This window comes from Schistocerca serialis, chromosome 12 (assembly GCF_023864345.2).
Source record: "Schistocerca serialis cubense isolate TAMUIC-IGC-003099 chromosome 12, iqSchSeri2.2, whole genome shotgun sequence".
NCBI lineage: Eukaryota > Metazoa > Arthropoda > Insecta > Orthoptera > Acrididae > Schistocerca > Schistocerca serialis.
In genome coordinates this window covers 27,093,045-27,116,467 of record NC_064649.1, presented here as the reverse complement: position 1 = coordinate 27,116,467, position 23,423 = coordinate 27,093,045, and the positions used below count along the sequence as shown (strand labels likewise).

Below are 23,423 nucleotides of genomic sequence, written 5' to 3'. Positions count from 1 at the left end.
CACACATCTTCTGAGGGAGCACATTCACCGTAAGCTTCTCGAAGTAATCAGTACGATTCAGCAGCAGTTTTCTTCAAATGAAAACAAAAAAGAAAATAATGCTGTCTGCAGATGCTCTCTGTTCGGTATAAATTTCAACACATTGAAGACAACAACACTATGCTATGCACACACTTTTCCAATTTATCACTTGTGCACGTCTCACATTTGTTTATGACATGACAAAACGGCACTGTGTCAAATATTTATAACACAACCTGCATTGGAACGACATCTGTTGTCTGAAATCCACATTTCATTTTTGCACATGTGCTAAGTATGAGCTGACAGTTGTACAGCAACACTAGAATGGTACAAGACAATGTTGTTTGTGGTTGATGCACTTTATACCAAGGCACGCCCACTGGAGGGTTAATAAACATATATCCATCTGTGCAAGCTTAACAGTGAATGATATGACAGATTCCTTACTTGCCACTTCCGACTACAGGCACTGTTCGTAATCCTACTCAGGCCATATTGCTAATTATCCATTTTACTTGCATGTCCCATCTTTTCCATTATTTTGGTCACTGTAATTTCACTTAGCCCGTTGAGAAAGACTACTTTGTATGATCACAGCTGCTTCACTTACCTGCCTAATCTCACTGATGTATCTTATCTGTTTGTAATATAGGTCCTGTTAAAGATAATATTATTTTGTTCAGCCATTCCCTTGGAACATGTTACAAAAATTTATTGTTCAATTTATTTTTTTCTATCTGCATCTACATTTACATCTGCATATATACTCTGCAAACCACCGTGAGGTTGTAGTTGTTATAATTTGTTATATAGTTCATTTGTTGACATGCCACATATTTCATCTAAGTTAAATAATCTTACTTCACATTTTCAACTAAATAATGTCTCTCATTTTAGTCATAAGTCAAATGTGAACAATTAAACAGTAGATTATCAAAAATTATGAAAAGGAGAGATTGCTGCTATTCACTGTAACGACTGCACATTGAGCTGCAGCCAAATGATAAGCACAAGAAAAAGACTGCTACACATTAACCTTTTGACCAAAGCCTTCATACACATTCACACAAACAGGTGCATCTCACACACATATGACCGCAGTCTCCAGCTGCTCTGGACAGTTTGTCTGCAACTCAATGTGTAATCTTTTCAGTGAGTAATAGTCTATCCTTTTCATAACTGTTACGCGTGAAAAGATGTCTTTGAAAATGGAGATACTGACACTACACATTTCATGTCTTGAATATTTGAGTTAACAGGTAATTTTTAACTGTCTTTTTAAATGAGTTTCTTTAATCTCCTTATACAATTTTATTCCTTGGTAGAAAATGCTATTTTGAGTTTTATGTTTATTTTACATAATTGTGATTATTATAATAGCTTTTTATACTAATGTTTCTTTCCCTCCCCACCTTCTCCAGTGCCTTTTATCCACCCTTTATCTTTTATTTCCACTTGTGCATTTTTCTCCCTTCTTCTCCAGTTGTAACATCTGTCTTTGATGTACCTGTTACCAGTATTTCATAATAGAAATAAACATAACACTAACCTCAGGTCTTAAGGTGGTAGGACTAAAGAAACATTGTTCTGTACTGTTTCTCTGTATGCCCTTTCTTTACACACATAATTATATAATGCATGTTTTGAAAGCATTTGGTTTCGAGAAAGGTATATTTTGATCCAAATCATTGCATAGTTCCACACATTTTTTGCAGCTATTATCAGTGTTCGATTCACTGGTGATTACATGCCTTGTGTCTTTCTTCCAAACAAATGGTTTGTTTACAACATTTTATTTCCATGTGAACTGAATACTCTTAGCCAGCACTGACACAAAATTTCCAGCAATGCTGATTACACTCTTTCAGATGCCGAGTGTCTCATTGACTCGAAGTGCAATCCTTTACCGCTGCCTCAGCCAGACAACAAGTCCTCTCCACCTCGGAGTTTTGACAGAAAGGGATCAAAGTAAGTACAGTAAGTCTGGATTTCTTTTTTGAAGTTAATGAACAGAGTGCTAGTGCTCACATAAAATGTGATTAAAAGTGTTTGCATTTTAGGTAATAACAGTTGTATGTTTGCTTGTTCCCAAATCTGTTTCTCCAGATTTGTGGCACTATCATTGAGCATTTATTTATTTCTTCTGGAAACAAACAATACAAAATTGTGTATTTGGACTATGTGAACACTATGTTATTGTTACTGTTTACATTACGTTTATATCTAATTATCAATTTATGAGGGTCATCCAGAAAGTAAGAACAATTGTGTGCCACACCTGGCCCTGATCCCCCATCACTCCTGCCACAAGTGTGTCAGTTAGCTCCTCTCACTATGAGCGGAGGTTTTATGCTGAGCGGTCACATCTCTTTGTTCTGTAACCCTTCAAAATGGAGGCACCAATCGAAAATTCTGCCAGATGTGAAGTGTGTATTGTCACTCGTTTTCTGAGTTTTTGCCAAGAGGAGACACAATCAGTTCAGAGGCCTATTGTGAAACTCTTCAAAGACTTTGGTGCACCATTCAAAACATGATATGTGTAGTGTTGTTGGCAAAGATCTTTTTGATTCACGATAATGTGTGGAGCTATGTGTCAGCAGGAACACAGCAAAAAATTCAGTGTCTTAAGTGGGAAAATTTGGGTGTGCTTCTTACAGCCCTTACTTGGCACCAAGTGATTTTCCTTTGTTTCCAAAATGAAAGGAATTTTTGGGTGGGAAAAGTTCACAAATGAAGAAGACCTCAAAGCAGTGAGATACTAGGTCAAATCATTGGCAGTAGTGGAGTAAAACATGAGAACTGAAAAACTAGTTCTACATAGCAATAAGTTCCTGGACAGCTGTGGTGACTATAATGAAAAATAGAGTAAGGTACTGTAGCTTTGTAAATATAGTTTCCTGTTGATATCTTTCGTTTTTATGTATTTAGGTCAAAAGGTTCTTAAGTTTCTGGGTGACTCCCATGTATATTACCTTAAGAATACATGCCATTTTTCAGCAGATCTATTGTTAATGCAATATGCCACTTGTGCACATGTATGCACAGATGATTAGCTACAGCTGTGATGTTTGTGTCATTCAGATGTCCAAGAACCCTGTTGGTTGTCATTCACTGCCTTCTATTACTTATGCAAATATTTTACCACCCAAAAATTGTTGTCCAAGGCATTGCTGCCTCACTGTACCTCTGAAAATCGATTACACACACACACACACACACACACACGCACACAACATCCTTGCACTTCAGCAGTGGCTTGACTGATGCTTTGAACATGATGTTTTGTAAGGTTCAAACTGAGTAGTTCAACAGCTGTCTCTTAGTTCACAATTACTGACAATTTGATGCAATAATACTGACACTCTGATCTGTCAGGGCTTCACTGCCCAGCCATTTCTGCTTCTGGTCAGCAGTCAAACAGTAAGGGATCCACTCTAAAGAAAGTTTTCTAATATTTAAATAATGTGTCAGAATTCAGGATACTTATGTCAGTGGAATCCCTTAAGTCTCAAAAGTTCTTCAGATGTTGCATGAGGATGTTTACAAAGAGAGCCTGTTACAAGTTTTGCAGTTTGTTCGTCTGTTGCCATTTTGTCCCTTCTAATGTGTAATAATCATTATGGTCACACAGCCAACATGAAAATGATTAGACCGGTAGTATAGGGTAGTAACTCCCCACCAACTCCACCTAAAGCACTCTTGATTTCTGTTAAATTTTTGCCATGGAAAGTTTATTTCAGTGTATGACCTTATACTTTAAGTACCTGAGACGCATTCAGGTTTAATTTCAGGTTCAATGCATACAGACAGAGAGTGCTATGAAGAAACAAAGTTCTCGTTTCTGCTTCAATTCTACAATTTTCATGACTGTTGCAGTGTTAAACTTTCAGTGTTGCCTACCTGTATTTTGCTTGCAAAATGATCCTCATGTTTGTCCTAGCTTCAAGCCGAGCTCGATGTGCTTGTGAATCCTTGGAAGTATGCGGAGAAGTCATTCTACTGGCATAGGCATCTAAGTGCACCGTACGCTCCTTGGTGGTTCTGAAGTATGCAGGGAGGTGTCTCTTGTGGTTTCCACCTGTATTTGTTGTCATTCGTTTACACAATTACTGTTTTTGTTAAAAACAATGCCCTGTGTTGTTTGCTGCAAGTATTAGTTATCAAATTGTTATGTTGCTGCAGTGTATGTATTTGGAAAATGATAAAAGTACTACAAAACAATTCATTTTAGTGGAAATCATAAATAAATTGGCAAATGTTACAAATTTTAAATGTGTCGGTCATTCAAAAATAAGATGATCAAAACGAGTGCAAACTTAGAAATTTAATGTAAAAAAAGAAAAGATAATTTTACAACCAAGCTGGAAGCTATCAAAGTTCATTTAGTAGGAAGACTGCAAAAAAAAAAGCAGTGCAGGAAGTTGTGGACCATCTGAGGAATGTTTCTGTGGCAATGTTTTGTGTCCTTGTGCACAAGACATCTTCATAAGCTTTATAAAGATGTAGTTGGTTAATTTTTAGAATAAACTTGTTTAGTGAGACAAATCATTTCTGTGTAATTTGCAACAGTTATGTAACTTCATCTGAACACTGCTAAAGAGTGTGAAGTCATGCCAACATGTTATAAACTTATATGATGGATGAATTGACACTGTTTGCTTTAACAGCAACAAAGGATTGAAAGTAGACCAGTTTGAGCCTTAGTGCTATACAAAACAGACTGTGTTAAATCTTGTGCGCCATGTTACATGTGATATGTAAGTTCCCCATCCCTTTTCTTATATTTTTCAGAATAACAATGTTCACTCAAGTTTGTGACTGTCAGATGAGTCAAAGGGTTTTTGTGTATGAGTTATGCAGACAGCTATTGAATTGAACTGTGTGCAGTAAACCAACCTGTCCTCTGCATCCTATTCTTATAGCAAACTATATTTAATGGATGTTCTGCAATGACAATTCACTAAATTTAAACACAGTTTTATTTTGCACTGATAAAAGTTTATGGGCTATGGTCAGTCTCTCTCCGTCCAACATCACTACATCTACATCTATGTGATTACTCTGCTATTCACAATAAAATGCCTGGTAGAGGGTTCATTGAATCACCTTCAAGCTGTCTCTCTATCTTTCCACTCTTGAACGCCGCACAGGCAAAATGAGCACATAAATTTTTCCGTGCGATCCCTAATTTCTCTTACTTTATTGTGATGATCATTTCTCCCTACGTAGTTGGGTGTCAGCAGAATGTTTTCACAAACGGAGGAGAAAACTAGTGATTGAAATTTCACGAGAAGATCCCGTTGCAATGAAAAATGCCTTTGTTTTAATGATTGCCACTCCAATTCACATGTCATGTCTGTGGCACTGTGATAAAACAAAACGAGGTGCCCTTCTTTGAACTTTTTCGATGTCATCAATCAGTCCCACCTGATGCGGATCCCACATTGCATAGCAATACTCCAAAATGGGGCGGACAAGCGTAGTTTAAGCAGTATCTTTAGTAGACCTGTGTTCTGCCAGTGAATTGCAGTCTTTGGTTTGCTCTACCCACAACATTATCTATGTGAGCATTCCAGTTTAGGTTATCTGTAATTGTAATCCTCAAGTATTTAGTTGAATCTTCAGCCTTCAGATGTGTGACTTATCGTGTAATCAAAATTTAGCGGATTTCTTTTAGTACTATGTAAGTAACATCACACTTTTCTTTTTTCAGGGTCAATTGCCACTTTTCGCACCATACAGATATCTTATCTAAATCATTTTGCAATTCGTTTTGGTCATCTGATGACTTTACAAGACAGTAAATGGCAGCACCATCTGCAAACAATCTAAGATGGCTACTCTGATTGTCTCCTATGTTGTTAACATAGATCAGCAGCAATGGAGGGCCTATAACTTTTCCTTGGGGAATGCCGAATATTACTTCTGTTTTACTCGAGGACTTGCCATCTGTTACTATGAACTGTGACCTTTCTGACAGGAAATGATGAATCCATTCACACAACTGAGGTGATATTCCATAGGCACGCAGTTTGGTTAGAAGACGCTTGTGAGGAACGGTGTCGAAGGCCTTCTGGAAATCTAGAAACATGGAATCAGTTTGACATCCCCTGTCGATAGCACTCATTACTTCATGAGTATAAAGAGCTAATTGTGTTTCACAAGAACAATATTTTCTGAATCTGTGCTAACTGTATCTCAATAAATTGTTTTCTTTGAGGTACTTTATTATGTTCAAACACAGTATATGTTCCAAAACCCTACTGCAAATCGACATTAGTGATATGGACCTGTAATTCAGCAGATTACTTCTACTTCCCTCCTCTTTGGGTATTGGTGTGACTTGAACAATTTTCCAGTCTTTAGGTATGGATCTATCTGTGAGTGAGCAGTTGTATATAATTGATAAATATGGAGCTATTGTATCAGCATACTCTGAAAGGAACCTGACTGGCATACAATCTGGACTGGAGGCCTTACTTTTATTAAGGGATTTAAGCTGCTTTGCTACACTGAGGATATCTACTTCTATCTTTCTCATCTTGGCAGTTGTTCTTGACTGGAATTCAGGAATATTTACTTTGTCTTCTTTGGTGTGAAGGAGTTTCTGAAAACTGTGTTTAATAACTCTGCTTCAGTGGCACTGTCATCAGTGACTTCACCATTGTTATCACACAGTGAAGGTATTGATTGCATCTTCCCACTGGTGTGCTTTATGTGCAACAAGAGTCTGCCATTTTCTGAGACAGAGTTTCATTGTGGAAATTATTAAAAGCATCTCACGTTGAAGTATGTGCTATATTTTGAACTTCTGCAAAACTTTGCCAATCTTGGGGATTTTACATTATTTTAAATGTGGCATGCTTTTTCATTGCTTCTGCAACAGTGATCTGACCTGTGTGTACCTTGGGGCGGGCATCAGTACCGTCTCTTATTAATGTACAGGGTATATATCTCTCAATTGTCATCAATACTACATCTTTGAAATCACTTCACATCTTTTCCACACTTACATGATCAGATTGAAAGGAGTGAAGATTGTCTCTTAAAAAGGTGTTTAGAACATTTTTATCAGCTTTTTGAAATAGATATACTTTGCATTTCTTTTTTATGGTTGTGGGTGATACGGTATTCAGCTTAGCAGCAACTGCCTTGTGGTCACTAATCCCTATATTTGTCACGATACTCCCTATTTGTCCAGGATTATTTGTTGCTAAGAGGTCAAGTATGCTTTTGCAACCATTTACTCTGTGAGTGGGCTCGTGAACTAATTGTTCAAAATAATTTTCTGAGAAAGCATTCAGTACAGTTTCGGGTGACGTTTTATGCTTGCCGCCGGCTTTAAACATATAATTTTTCCAGCTTATCAAAGGTAGATTGAAGTCACCACCGACTATAATACTATAATTGTATGAGTGGGGTACCTATTTGAAATGAGACTCAAATTTTCCTTGAACTGTTCAGCAACTATATCTTCTGAGTCAGGAGGTCGGTAAAACGATCCAATTAATAGTTTAGTCTGATTGTCAAGTATAACCTCTACCCATACTATTTCGCAGGAACTATCAGCTCCAGTTTCACTACAAGGTAAACTACTTTTGACAGCAATAAATGCTCCGCTAGCTGCCCTAAACCAAAGAGAATCTCCTTCGGTCCAAAGCGACACACGTCATTGGTACCGACATAAGCCACCACCTGCAGTTGGCTGCACCCTGTACTCTTCATGGCATCCGGAAGCACCCTTTTCACATCCGCAATGACTCTCCCCGTTATGCACACAGAGTGCACACTGGCTTCCTTCTCCTCCTCGGCAGCCGTGTTCCTAAAGGACCCCTTCACACGCCCAACGTTGGAGCTCCCAACTACCAGCAAACCCACCCTTTATGAATGCCCAGACCTTGTGGGCCGAGAAGCTTTCTCTGGAACAGAGTGGGCGACTGCATCCGGCTTATAGACTTCGTCAGCCACAGTTAACGGCCAAAACCTGTTCGTCAAATGAACCAGGGAGGCCCTACGATTGATCCCTCAGAAAGTCTTTCGCTGCCTGCCAGACTTTGGAATGATCTCCCACTCGACTGTGGGTGAGGGGTCAACCTCAGTGCAGGCAGCACCAGTGGCGGCCACAGCAGTGGACCAATCGGGGGACACGTGCGACATGCTCGACGTCCCTCACATCCCTGCATCTGACACCCCACAGTGATGCCTTTGGCAGCTGCTTCAAGCTGTTTGACGGAAGCCAACACAGCCTGGAACTGTGAGCGAAGAGTCACCAACTCGGCTCACATCTGTACACAGCAATCACAGTTCCTATCCATTACTGCAGTTGCTCCTGTTTGAAGCTTGTAAAAATATGTAATGAATGAATGGTGTATTCAGCTTATTAGCAGCAGGAATTCGAAGTGTTTTCTCACTGACAGTCTGTCCAACATCGAACTACACTAATCAAAACAAACAAAAGCCTGTTCAATACGAGGGTTGATAAAAATGGTGATACTGTACTCTACACTGTTATTAAAATAAAAGGTTGTGCCTGGTAAGCACTCAAACATGCAACAAATTACAAAAATAAACTAGTAAGTACACAGGTATCTGTAAATAAGTAACTCCTGTTGGAAGATCGTAAAAATATATAACAAACGAACTGTGTACTCACCTTATTAGCAGCAGTCTATCCGACTCATCCTGCTTTGCCACACAAGTCACTTTCTTTCATTTAGTTCATGTTCTAACAATACCACCACTCGCAAAGTAGGTTAGAAATCAGAGTAATAACGTTGCTCACACAGCATATGTTCGCTTTATCGGGCAACAACAAAGTTATTGACTGTGGATGGTATCGTCAAAATGGAAATAATGAAGTCACTGTAAAAAAAGTCATTAATTTTGGCACTTATCTTGAATGGATTCCCACGTAGATTTCGTTGAAGTTGTTATGGCTCATCTTGTTGATTCTAGGGTGATTCCACTTTGAGTGCTAGAAGGCCCAGATCTGTATTTTAGCAATATTTGAAGACCTAACGAATGCATTTTTCAGGAAATTTTTAATGATCAAACATTCCCAGATCTGAACAATGGTATGGTAGAAATTATTTTTGACTTGGTGTTCACGATCCACATTTTTACTAAACTTCTTGTAAATTCAAATATACTACTTCTTAATTGTCACATCATCAAGAAAACAGTTTTGTATCAATCTTCATATATTTAATTTCCAATTTAACCAAACACAAGACTTGACTGTTCTTTTACAAAGAGAAATAACAACTTCTGCAAAGTGAAACAAAGACTGCTCTGTGCGCATTCGCGCCAAAACGGTTACAAGTAAGTCAAAGATTATGACGGTCTCACAGAGATGAATACACACAAAACCATATCACTGTAATATATCGATACATCAGAGTACCTATACATTAATAAAACCAAATGTGAATATTGTCACAAAAATATGTCTGTTACTTCGCAGAAAAGTAGTACGATATTACTGGTATCTAGAACTGGGGGTGGAGTGCCGTAATGGTCACGTAAATAAAGAACCATTACAATGTGAAGGAATTATTTCAGTGTTTACTTACTTTATCTGAAGTTGTTTAAAACTTCCAATATCCAGCTTTTGTATACGGCCACCTAGGAAATTAGATTGCCATGTGCTAGCCAGTCACGCCATGATCTTCAGACTGCTCGTAACTCACAGTTAGCTTCACAGAATTATTTCCCATGAAAACTGAATTTCTATCATAACTCAAATAATTCTGCATATCACTTTCAAACTGTCCAATCTTCAAAATTAATACCTCGTGTGTACGTCTGGGTTACAGCCCGACCGTCGCCCTCGACTGCTAGTCAACAACTGAGTCATTCCAACATCTCAAAAGCACATTTAGTCGACCTGAGATTCTCCCACTATTGGTGCAAAAGTGATACAGCAAGATATGGCAGCTATTGGAAATGAGTTGTTATTAGTGATCTTTAGTAATGGATTGATCGTGATACGTTTACGGGACTGTGTGTTCTTTGGCAGGGGTCGGACGACATCATGACTTGACTACTGTGCAGTTACCTATAAACACTTTGGCAGCTTTAGCAAGCTAAACACGTTTACGAATGAACATTAACTATCTTTGTCTTTATAACCTCTGAGGATGTCTCCTGCAGAAAGAGTGCAGAGGGAGAGGGAGGGGGGATTCTGGACACAGACACATACCTAAGATCACATTCTAATTCACATAAAACCATCACCACCAAGGTGACTGCACTTTGTTCAGAGCTGTAATGTATCCTCAAATACTTTACATGTACATCTTCCACAGGGTAGCATTGCTGGTGTGGAGCTACGCAGAGGTGTGCCGCGGGCGTGGTTCCCCGCCCCCTCCTGCGGGCCCTGCCGCACTCGCGGAGAGGTTACTGACTGCCCGCGGCTACCGCATTCTTCGCGTACACCACGCCGAGTTTGCAGGTGTCGGTGACAGCCTGGTGAAGAGGGTGCAGTTCCTGGAGAGGCGTCTCAAACAGCTGGCCACTGCACCATCCCCTAACGGCTAGCTCTAGTCTCAGGTCAGTAGATGGACAGTGTCATACAGAATTGATATTATTGTTTGTTTAAAGTGCTTGCTTATTACTCTAGCTTGCAATGTATGCTTTCTGTCATATGTGCATAAGGAACAGAAACAATACTGCGTAACTGACTTTTCTGGATTTCAGTCAGTTGGCAAACTTGACTTGGTGCACCTGCAGAAATTTTCAGTTCTTTACAGTGGAAGTTAAACTGGGAAAGACACAAGGGGAAAAAGGTGTAACTCCCAGAGAACGACATACAGTGTGGCTGGAGCAGTGGAAGGTCTCTGAGACTATTTGTGGACGATGCTGTTGTCTTCAGGGAGGTTACGACACTAGATGAATGTAGCAAAATGCAGCTATCTGTCACCCTCAGAAACGAATCTCCACTTTTATATACTACATATAAATGAGTTCTCAGTGAAAAGATTATTTTATAAAGGGCTGTCCATTTCCATCAACTAGTACCCATAATATCCGCCGCGTCATGTGGCTGCAACGTAATGTAGTCCGTTTAACTTCGTGGTTATGAAGGAACATTTGTCTTTTTATCTTCTCATTTCTTCTTTGAACACCAATTTCGTGGTCACTTGAGCAAATGTATCTCTGCTGATGACCCTTTTTCATTTGATGCCAAAAACAGAAGTGGTTACCGTGAGTGAATACGAGCTGAAGTGTGCTCACATTTGTATAAGACTTTCCTCATTATAATGGAGATTTGACCATACATTTTGTATTGTCTACATTATTTTAAATATCACCTACAACTTTACAATATTATATGTTAATAAGGAGTAACAGCAACTAGAAAGCTGAAACGATTGTGGGAGATGCAAATCTTGAAAGAAGGGTACGTGACGTTATTCGAGTGATTGCAGAGTTGAGGCAAATTTTACAAAGAACTTGGCAGTATGACCCCCCCCTTATTAGTAGTACTGCACCCCCTCTGGCTGAGGTGCGTGCACTGATCGGGTTGGGAAAGGTGTCGTGAAGCCACTGCATCCTCTCCAGAGACAAACTGGCACACAACTGTTGCAACTGGTCCTCGATATCCTGTGTACTGGCACTCGGACAAAGAAGATTCCGAAGTCGGTTCCACATGTGCCCAATTGGGAAAACATGTCGGTATCTTGCGGGCCACAGAGGTACCTGAGCATCGTGCAGGCATTTCCTAGAGACGCGTGCTGTGTGTGGATGACTGTTGCAAAATGGCATCACGATTCTGCAGCATGCGAGGCAACACACGAGGAGGCAGGATATCCGAGATGTACGGTTGTACTGTCAGAGTTCCCTCAGTCGCTACCAGCCGTAACTGGAAGTAATACCCGATGGCTCCACACATCTCGATGTGAGGTGTAACACTGCCGTGCTGCTCCAAAACATTGCACGAATGGAGACACCCTCCCCTCCGGCCACTGCCGACCCCCTCCCCTCCGGTCACTGCCGTGGAATGGAAATTATAACATTCTTAGGGGTTGTTTTACTCGTCGTATAAGGCATTCTGTCACTGCGAAAGTCCTGGAGACAGTTACTGTAAAATTTCAACTTCAGAAAAGTTAAAATTAAAAATCATCTTGTATCATGTTATTTTAAAACACATTTATTGTACCTTAAGACAAAATTAAAGTATTATTACAATGGCAAACAATACTTACAATACAAAAGGAGCAGCTACATGCTCACTGCTCAGAAACTAATACCAGACTGACCCCTCTGCCAACAAGGCAGCCACCCTTCATACTTTCTTAACAATCCCGAACAATCCTCGGCATTGTTTAAGATGAACATTTGATTAAGTAACAATTAAAATTGTTACAAAATAACTGAAAATACACATATAAATGTATGTCTGCTCAGTACAGTAAGTACTCTGCGATATTAGTACATGTCTGTAAATTCTTTCGAGAATAAACTCTCAAATAAGAATAATTACAATAATACATTTATATTTTCTATTAATTACTGGAGACTCCCTTCACGGGAATTATTCCCTTCATTTACAGAGCTCCTAGACTTTGAACTGAAATAAATTAAACGGTTATTTTCTCAGTTAGAAGTTTTTTTGGATGAGTTACATATTTTGTTTACATGTGGAATCCTGAATTAGACTGGGAATTGTTCATTTAAATAGGCCTCAATGGGCTGTTATGTTTCAAAATGACGTCCCGTGCTTCTCGACAGAGTGTAGGGGAACGATGCGGGAGACCCACACCGCTGTACTAGGCGAGGTCCTAATGGAGGTGGTTTGCCATTGCCTTCCTTGGACCGTAATGGGAATGAATGATGACGATGAAGACGACACGATAACACCCAGTCATTTTGGGGCAGGTTAAAATCTCTGACCCCACTGGGAATTGAACCCAGGACCCCGTGCTCGGGAAGCGAAAACGCTACCACGAGACCACGAGCTGACTCGCCAGTATCGATCATCTGGGATAGCCGTACATTGCTGAGCACGGTGTAATGCCATTCGACAGCAGCCCACGCATCCCAGTCGTGGCACCATTCCGTACGCAGCCATTTCTGTTGTGGTGTTAACAGCAGCGTACGCAGGAAATGGTAATAGTGATAATCACCGACCTATGTTGTAGGGTGCTACTGAATGTTGTTCTCAGCTGGTAGGCACAGACTTGGAGGGGTTGCGATGTGCTCGGTACCCAATATGGTGACCGTCGCTTTTGGTGGTCAGACGTGGTCGACTGGAAACTGCCGAGGGATATGCCTGCCCTCACGTTCCCGTGTAGTCCCACATCAGATGACTGTCACATCTGAATGCCCAACGAATCTGGGTACTGTACAATTTGATCCGCCCCTTTCGAACTCTGTCAGGTGCTGAGAATGCTCTCTAATACGAGTGTGCCGCACACCTGTGTCCTTAATAGTGATCACTCAACATCTGATGCTGTTTGTGCCAGTTGTATACGCTGTCAGATCTGGTAACAGTGCTAACTGTGAACAACATTCTTGTGGCTGTTCTAACTGTCACAGAGGATTGTGGCTTTTAACCCATTAAGTCCCAAATTAATTTTTTTTTTAAACTGAATTTTCTATTCCTTAATTATAATGTACATAGTGTATGAACCACAATAAGTACAAAAGAAGCCAAAGAATATTTATACATGCTGATATAATGGCCGTCCTCAAAATAGGACGCTGGGATCTAACAGTATCGTATAGCATACTAAACTGTATTCAAGTCTTAACTATTTATTTCTTGTGAAACGGTACAAAACACTTCACACACATTGTTACATGGCATTTAACACAATATGGTTTTGGTTTCCCGGTTGCATTTAGCTCTTACGCATCTTCTTTGCGTGCTTGTTTTGTCAATCATATGACCAATTCCATCAAACCTGATGTCCAGGATCACTCTCAACTAACGTGATGGGTATTCCATTGGACGTCCAATATTCGGTCTTCCAGTGTCAAATTTCAGGTATGTAACTGTAACAGCACGTCTGAAATCCAGTGCGTTCTTCATATTTACTCCATATCTCACAGTTTCTTTCACTATGAACTTGTATATGTTTTCGTTCATCAGTTCTTCAAACATCTCCTTCGGAGTCAAGGAAGAAAGTTGTTCCTTCAATTCCTCTCTCTTTGTGCTGATGTCATGCTCACTAGTTTGAGACAGCTTTGTATAAGCTGCAGGTGTCTTTTTCCAATTGCTTTTCTCATCAATAAGACGTCTCTTCTTCGATTTACTTCTGGAAACTTACGATGTACTTGGCATTGAAGTTTTACATACAGTTTCTTCGTTATTCTCTGATGCAACCTAACGTAATTCAATAGCCCCCACCCCACATCTGAGACTTCCACGGTTCCAGTAACATCGTCTGGACCTTTTTCTTCGTCGGTCATACAGTCTCTACCTTAGGAGGACATACGGTGATATCAGTTTGGTCCTGATCATCTGACATTGCATTATAGAATGCGTCACTGTTTATTATTTCTTCTATTTCTTCGTTAGTGAAGTATCTATCTCGTCTGAAGGCCATTATAATCTATATAAAATAAAACGAAATAAAATGTAATAAAATAAAGTGAAATGAAAGAATAATACATTAGCACAATCTACAGAAAAGGGAATGTGTAAATACCTCTCTCCATCTGGAACTGTATTATTTACTAATGGGTAACATATTCATAAATATACTAACATAATATGCTGTAAATTTCAAAGTAATATCATATTCTGTAATATATATAAAAGAGGGGTCGTTACTTACCTCAGCAACAAAATCTGGTAAAATTACCACGTTCTCAAAAGAAAAAATATCAGCAATAGCAGAGTTGTATATTTCAACATGCAGCAATACAAATAACTGAAATGATAACACCAAGTCCCAGTGTCCTATTTCGAGTGCACTAAATTTTATATCAATGGAAAACAATGAATATAACTCCAATTGAGCTAACAATGCAAGTAATTTAAAATACACGTTGTTGACTATAAATAATCACAAAATGATCTTTGCCACATATTTCAAATATTACTAAATTGTCGATAAAGTAAATACGTGTAATAATGAAAAGTGTGCCTTAGTATTCAATAATGGTAGGATTTATTGCTTTTAATTTCCTGTAAGCACACGTTTGTTTTAAAAAGCATCAACAAATGACGTAGAACAGTAATAGTTGCAAATTAATAATTTATTGTGTATTTATAAATAAATATGTGCTCTGTCCTCAAAATAGGACACTGGTACTTAATGGGTTAATCATTTACATAGCATTTGATGGTGAGTATGTACACAAAGTTACATTGACATCCCTCTGTGTAGTGTAGGTACTTTACTTTTTTAGTTAGGCTATGTACTTTCGAACATAAAGATATACATAACAAGCAGTAATAATGTGCTGTGGGTGCACACTTTTTTGCATTTTTTTAGCAAACTGACACAGAGTCGGTTATATCGTAGTGTTTCTTTGACAATGTTATATGTAATTGGTGTGACTCTATTGTCACTGCTAAATCTACAACCATTTTTAGGTTGGAAACATCTTTGGCATAGTGTTCAGTCCAAAGACGGGCTTGATGTAGATCTCAACACTAATCTATTCTGTGTAAGTGTCTTAATCTCTGCAAAACTATTACAACACACATTCATTTGAGCATTTTCCCTATAGTCAAACCTGGTGGGAAGTCTTTCTTCGTTAATTATCCAAACTGCTGACTTGATCATTCCTCTGTAGCACCACATTCATGCTGCTCTTCTCTTCGTGTGTGGACTACTTATCATCCATGTTTCATATAAGGCTACACCAACGAGAAATAGGAATGGGAAAAACCGCCCAGTTAAAACTGGTACTGATATTTTAGTTCTAAATAACAGGTATTTTTTGGCATTTGTTTAGTCATGGTTATAACAGGTATTTTTATTTTTTACTGACAATCAGGCATAAAACTGATGTACCAGTTTACCATATGAGTGGCCCTGAAATTTTTGGTTTTCAAATAAAACTTTTTTAAAAACAGGTTTAGTAGGGTGTTCTACTTGGTTTCATCTTTGAACAGTTGTTTCTTATGAAAGGGCTCAACTTATGGACACATTAAAAAATAAATTTTGGCCAATGGATTAATTCATTATTGAAATTTTAACAATTGACATGTAATCATTCCTGGTAAATGTTATATTTTGCCTGCTATCTAAATTGTTCATTTTAATTTTTTGTAAGAGCATTTTGTCAGTAAAAATCAGTTGTATTCAAATTCCCATTAAAAAGAAAACATCTGTATATATTTGATCAAAACAGACTTTTAATTCAAAATAATTAAAAAGAGAGAATTCTACAAATTTTACACAAAGTCTTATAAATTAAAAACTTAACAATTCATTTGTAGTTTACAGCAAGAATAGAAAGTAGCTGATCTGCTTCCTGTGTGTACATAAGGTGTCGTTATCTGCTTTTAGCACTTTGAAATGCGCAACTTAGCACGAAAGATAGAGTACTCTAACCTAAGTTTTCACCTTTTCGCACCGACTATTCATGATGCCCAAATAGTGTACGATCCTCAATTACAACATAATTTTCGAGCAGAGATTTTTAATAATTAGAATCAGGAGGAGAATAATGGTGAATTTTTTAGTATTCAACCAATCATTACTTTTCAAGAAAAGCAGCAAATGATCGACAGACTAAACTTTCATTTATTTACCTACTTTGTTTAATATTTTGATTCTACATATCTTGAAAAGTGTAATGCAGAAACCTGAGTGAGTCCTAGAATATTTTGACTATTGTTCAGTGTCTACCTTTTTTGACAGAAATAATAGCAATAAAAAACAAAAAAAATTATTTCAGAGGATGGTTATTTTAAGCAATAAGGCTAAACTGGAGATGAAAAAAAAATCAGAAACCAGTTGTTTCAGCAATAACCGCCTTCCCTACTGACAAATAGTTGTAAAAGTAAAACTTCCATACACTTATATTTGTGTTTGAAGTTAACATTATCATTTAAAGCTGTTCTTACTATTTTTGCCTGTCTGCATTTCATATCCTCCCTACTGCTGCCACCATCAGTTCATTTTCTGCCCAAATAGCAAAACTTATCTACTACTTTCCCCATTTTGTAATCTAATTTGAGAAGCAGTTGTTGTAATTGAGTTGCATTCCCCACCACCCTTGCTTTTCTCTTCTCAGTGTATTTGTTGTAACTAAAAAATAAAACAATGGAAAGTTCAGGATGGGATTAACAACAATATAAAGAATGTAGATTGGTGCTCACCACATAGGTGCAGGCAGCCACAATGTAAAAGACTGATAAACTTTTCAGCTCTCAGACAGAAAGGTCCTTCTTTGGAACAGAAATTTGTGTGTGTGTTTTCTATTTCCAAAGAAGGCCTTCTCTGCCCAAAAGTTCAAATATTTAGCAGTCTTTTTCATTGTTCCGCCTCCTCTGTTTGGTGAGTAGCAATCTGTTTTCTTCTTACTGTAATGTCTCTTTAAGACTCTGTTCATTCCATTCAGCTGTTATTTCAAGTCCTTTTCCATCTCTGACAGAACGATATGTGATTAATTACAGTTATTTACAATAGAAATTAATGTATGTAAATGATATGATAGTAAAAAAAAAATCTGGCTGGTACACATAAAGACATGTGCTGGGAGAGTTTCGAGTGTACGTAGGATTGAATGTAGGTATTACTTCTTTAAGGTAGGCAGTGGAATGTCTTTTGGTGGGATGTGGGAAGGAGTTTGGGAAGAATAGTTCTCGAGTCTGTGCATAAGCAAAGTGAACTCAGTGCAGGTAATATACGTTGTCTAGTCCCAGTCATATGTGATAGCAAGTAATGTGGAATGATGAGAGAGCTGCTAGAAGGATGTGTAGCAATCTTACTCAAGAGCTTATTCATTGTGGGAAAGGGACTGCTTATCACAACTGATAGGCCGTTCGTGAATGGCAATGCAGTGAGGGTGGCAAACTTTGGGAAGGAAGCTGTCAAAGTGACAGGACTTGTTGGTGTCAATACCTAGTAAGGTGGCAATCCGACCACAAGGTGAAATGAAACAAATTGGGTGTCTGCTGTCTTACACACAAACTTTCACGTACACTCATGTTGTAATTGAATACTACGATTCGGATTGCTGTGCCCATTCAAAATCTGTAATCTTCTTCCTCATAACTGTGACTGGTCTGCTTTGGTCCCCAAATAACTTTTAATCTAAAGCCAGATGTACACAGTTGAGCTACATTGTTGCAGCCTGCGTCAAGTACTTGTGCCACAGGCCCATAATTTTTATGTATCATATACAAGATACGCTGCAAAGTAATATACAGTATGGCCAAAATAAAAACGGCCCCACACCATAAGCAACACATTGTCATTTTCTTATTTCCGCCCATCTTTCTATAGTGTGCCAGGCGTTGTTAATTGTCACAGACTCCGCTGTTATTTGTTGTAACCTTTTAAAAGTACATTCTACTTTTAAATGAAATTGTTTTCCTATGGTTTAATATGCATGTTATTGATGCAGGGCCGCATTTATCTTGGACATAGCGTATTATGCGAGTGAGAAAAATTAACAGAGGAGATTCTTATTTTGAATGTTTTTGCCGTCTTTTAGATTTATTAGCTGTGTCTAAGTCTTCAAAGTTGGGTTGAGTTCTACACTTCATTTTGTGTGTAGATTTTAAAGTTTGAAGACAAATTAATTTATTATTTTTGTTTTTGCAGGTTGCACAGAAGAAGGCACAGTGACATTGTAGCAATGGACACGAACTGGACAGTGTGAGCAAAGGCAGAAACAGGAATATCTGGACAAGAGAACTGCTCTCTCTCCATAATTTATTCTTTTGTCTTTACGTGTGGAGTTAATGTGGTGGTGTGTAGTGCTGCTGATGTCAAACTAACAATGTGACCATTATTTATAAATATTACTATTTAGTTGCAGTTCAGAGTAATGTTTTTATTTGCTGTGGGAACCGATAAATTGACTTTCACATCATCAGTCTGCACTGCAGAGTGGATGTTTAGTGTGCTTGTAGTATTGGTACTTGGCACTTGTAGCATCCACTGTGACAGTTATGTTATAACTGTCTAAAGAACACAACATTTGCAAGCTCTTAAAAATTGGTATGGTGGATACCAATTTATGTGGTACTTATACCTCCTCTCTACAGCAATTTGCAATCACCAACACTACAATACAAAACTAAACAACGTAACACAAACATAAATTTTGGAAATAATCGGATTATCCTTGATTTGTAAAAAAATTATATTTCTTTTAGAAAGCATTTTAAAAATCTGTTTTTATCATTTTGGCAGTGCTTTCCTCGAGAGTTCAGCCAAATGTTTTCAAAGATCTAAAACTAGTATCCCAAATTCCATTTACTTTGGTGGTCCTCTGTTGCATCTGGAGGTTCTAAGTACTATTCAGTGAACTTACTTATTTATGTTGGCTGTAACATGTTTGTATGCAGTAACTCTGTAACTGAATGAGAAGCTATTTCTTGTGTTTCAGGTAAGTTAAATTTGCTGAGTACTGTTATAGCAATAGAAAGAAGAAATCCTTATCTCGGAAAGAACTGTTTGAAGTTTCAAACATTTAACAGAGTTCTTTTTGGTCATCTTCATAACCACACTGTTGCTTGCATGAGGAACAACGTAATGGGGTGTACTTGTGTTTCATTAAATTACTCGCATACTGCTCAAAATGAAACTAGTTCAAGAAAGAAAGAAAATGCTCAGTCTTATTTTGGACAGAGACCACATTTCATCATTTCAAGTTGACGATGATACAGAAACTAAGAATACAAAAAAATTAGGACAAGGATTCCAAAACTTCTTTAAATGTTTGTATAATCGAAGGTGGGAATTTAAGAAGATGGGACCTGGATAAACTGAAAGAACCAGAGGTTGTACAGAGTTCCAGGGAGAGCATAAGGGAACAATTGACAGGAATGGGGGAAAGAAGTACAGTAGAAGAAGAATGGGTAGCTTTGAGGGATGAAGTAGTGAAGGCAGCAGAGGATCAAGTAGGTAAAAAGACGAGGGCTAGTAGAACTCCTTGGGTAACAGAAGAAATATTGAACTTAATTGACGAAAGGAGAAAATATAAAAATGCAGTAAATGAAGCGGGCAAAAAGGAATACAGACATCTCAAAAATGAGATCGACAGGAAGTGCAAAATGGCTAAGCAGGGATGGCTAGAGGACAAATGTAAGGATGTAGAGGCTTATCTCACCAGGGGTAAGATAGATACTGCCTACAGGAAAATTAGAGAGACCTTTGGAGAAAAGAGAGCCACTTGTATGAATATCAAGAGCTCAGATGGAAACCCAGTTCTAAGCAAAGAAGGGAGAGCAGATAGGTGGAAGGAGTATATAGAGGGTATATACAAGGGCGATGTACTTGAGGACAATATTATGGAAATGGAAGAGGATGTAGATGAAGATGAAATGGGAGATATGATACTGCGTGAAGAGTTTGACAGAGCACTGAAAGACCTGAGTCGAAACAAGGCCCCGGGAGTAGACAACATTCCATTAGAACTACTGACAGCCTTGGGAGAGCCAGTCCTGACAAAACTCTACCATCTGGTGAGCAAGATATACGAGACAGGCAAAATACCCTCAGACTTCAAGAAGAGTATAATAATTCCAATCCCAAAGAAAGCAGGTGTTGACAGATGTGAAAATTACCGAACTATCAGTTTAATAAGTCACAGCTGCAAAATACTAACACAAATTCTTTACAGGCGAATGGAAAAACTGGTAGAAGCTGACCTCGGGGAAGATCAGCTTGGATTCCATAGAAATATTGGAACACGTGAGGCAATACTGACCTTACGACTTATCTTAGAAGAAAGATTAAGGAAAGGCAAACCTACGTTTCTAGCATTTGTGGACTTAGTGAAAGCTTTTGGCAATGTTGACTGGAATATTCTCTTTCAAATTCTAAAGGTGGCAGGGGTAAAATACAGGGAGCGAAAGGCTATTTACAATTTGTACAGAAACCAGATGGCAGTTATAAGAGTCGAGGGGCATGAAAGGGAAGCAGTGGTTGGGAAGGGAGTGAGACTGGGTTGTAGCCTCTCCCCAATGTTATTCAGTCTGTATATTGAGCAAGCATTAAAGGAAACAAAAGAAAAAATCAGAGTAGGTATTAAAATCCATGGAGAAGAAATAAAAACTTTGAGGTTCGCCGATGACATTGTAATTCTGTCAGATTCAGCAAAGGACTTGGAAGAGGAGTTGAATGGAATAGACAGTGTCTTGAAAGGAGGATATAAGATGAACATCAACAAAAGCAAAATGAGGATAATGGAATGTAGTGGAATTAAATTGGGTGATGCTGAGGGAATTAGGTTAGGAAACGAGACAATTAAAGTAGTAAAGGAGTTTTGCTATTTGGGGAGCAAAATAACTGATGATGGTCTAGAGAAGATATAAAATGTAGACTGGCAATGGCAAGGAAAGCGTTTCTGAAGAAGAGAAATTTGTTAACATCGAGTATAGATTTATGTGTCAGGAAGTCGTTTGTGAAAGTATTTGTATGGAGTGTAGCCATGTGTGGAAGTGAAACATGGACGATAAATAGTTTGGACAAGAAGAGAATAGAAGCTTTCGAAATGTGGTGCTACAGAAGAATGCTGAAGATTAGGTGGGTAGATCACATAACTAATGATGAAGTATTGAATAGAATTGGGGAGAATAGGAGTATGTGGCACAACTTGACAAAAAGAAGGGACCGGATAGTAGGACATGTTCTGAGGCGTCAAGGGATCACAAATTTAGCATTGGAGGGCAGCGTGGAGGGTAAAAATCATAGAGGGAGACCAAGAGATGAATACACTAAGCAGATTCAGAAGGATGTGGGAGATGAAGAAGCTTGCACAGGATAGGGTAGCGTGGAGAGCTGCACCAAACCAGTCTCAGGACTGAAGACCACAACAACAACAATCGAAGTGATAATTCAGAGACATAGACAGTGGTAATTTCACTCATTTACTGTCCCATATGGGATTACAGGAACCAACCTTTTCCCCTCACCATTTTTCCATTATGATTTGGTATACAATATTTATTTTTCATACACACAACAGCACATAGTTTGATCTCAAGTTGCATTTTGTGTGGTAGTCATTGGTGGTCCCTGCCAGTCAGATGTTCCTTATTTGAGAACGTTGTTTAATCAAAAAGGAGTCAACAAACACACCTAGACGTGACCAGAATTGGTGCTCCGTATTGAACCAAGTGCAATGAGAAGTACTGTATTTATCTGAGTATAAGATGACCCTGACTACAATATGACCCCATTTTTTTAAGAAGCTCCATGAAAAAAGAAATTATTTTTAACATATTCTGACTAATCAAAATTACAAACTGTTTTATTGGTGTAAAGTACGTGCCAAAATGTTAAAATGATACCTATTCTGAACTTATGCTGTTTATTGATTGTCTGCATTTTGATAAAGGTGAAGTATGAGGTCTATTCAAAAAATTCTACAACTTTGTCCACAAAATTTTTCTGTGCTTACTTTTTACTTATTGTGCTTGGTCTCTTTCAAAATACTCTCTTCCACAATTGACACACAACTCTCAGTACCATTTCCACTTCCGGAAGCAGTCTTGGTATGCCTCATGTTGGATTGCGCAAAGCGTCATCTGTGAGTTGTCTTTTATCTCACCTGTCATTGCAAATCGTTGTCCTTTCAATGGCATTTTTCATTTTGGAAATAAGAAAAGGTCCGCAGGGGACAGATATGGAGAGTATGGAGGATGAGGCAGCGCAGTGATTTTGTTTTTAATGCAATAGTCATGCATCAACATGGATGAATGTTCATGTGCGTAATCAGTATGCAAGAGACTTGAATTGTCTCACCAAATTTCAGGCCATTTCCTTCTCAAGTTTTCTCACAGGCATCACAGCATCTCCTGATAGTACCACTGATTAACGGTTTGTCCTTTTGGCATGAATCAACAATGAACTAATCCTTTAAAGTCAAAGAAAACTATAAGCATGGCTTTTACATTTTATCTGATCTGACAAACTTTCTTTGGTCTTGGAAAGTGTTTCCCAGTCCTTTGTTAAGATTGAACCTCAGTATCCAAAAGCTCGTCACAGATTGAGAGGCAAAGGTCTTTCTGGTCTTGACTCATGAGCCATGGGATGAACTTGGTAGCAACACAATGCATTCCAAGATGGTGTTCAGGATTTCATGGTGATCCAACTGAAATGTTACATTCTTCTGAAATCTCTTGGACAGTCAGTCTTTGGTTGGCATGCACAGTTTTGTTGATGCTGCCAGTATGAAGTAGTTTATAGACATCAAAGGGTGTCCTGAATGAGGGTCATCTTTAATTGCTGCCTGGCCATTTTTTAAATCGTGTGAAC

At 38.5% G+C, this 23,423-nt stretch overlaps 1 protein-coding gene across 2 annotated transcripts in view; it reads left to right on the top strand.

Moving 5' to 3' along the window:
• LOC126428208 (FAST kinase domain-containing protein 4) overlaps nt 1-18,979 on the top strand; it is an 85,360-nt gene extending 66,381 nt beyond the window's left edge. The window contains exons 9-11 of one of the 2 annotated variants that reach the window (XM_050090123.1): nt 1,893-1,992; nt 10,332-10,575; nt 18,759-18,979. In XM_050090123.1, the coding sequence (XP_049946080.1) occupies nt 1,893-1,992; nt 10,332-10,563 (332 nt within the window). In that variant the 3' untranslated portion in view covers nt 10,564-10,575; nt 18,759-18,979. Of the gene's footprint in view, nt 1-1,892; nt 1,993-10,331; nt 10,577-18,758 lie in introns of those variants that run through there. The other variant, XM_050090124.1, reaches the window with a different exon arrangement.
• Nucleotides 18,980-23,423: the final 4,444 nt, after the last annotated feature.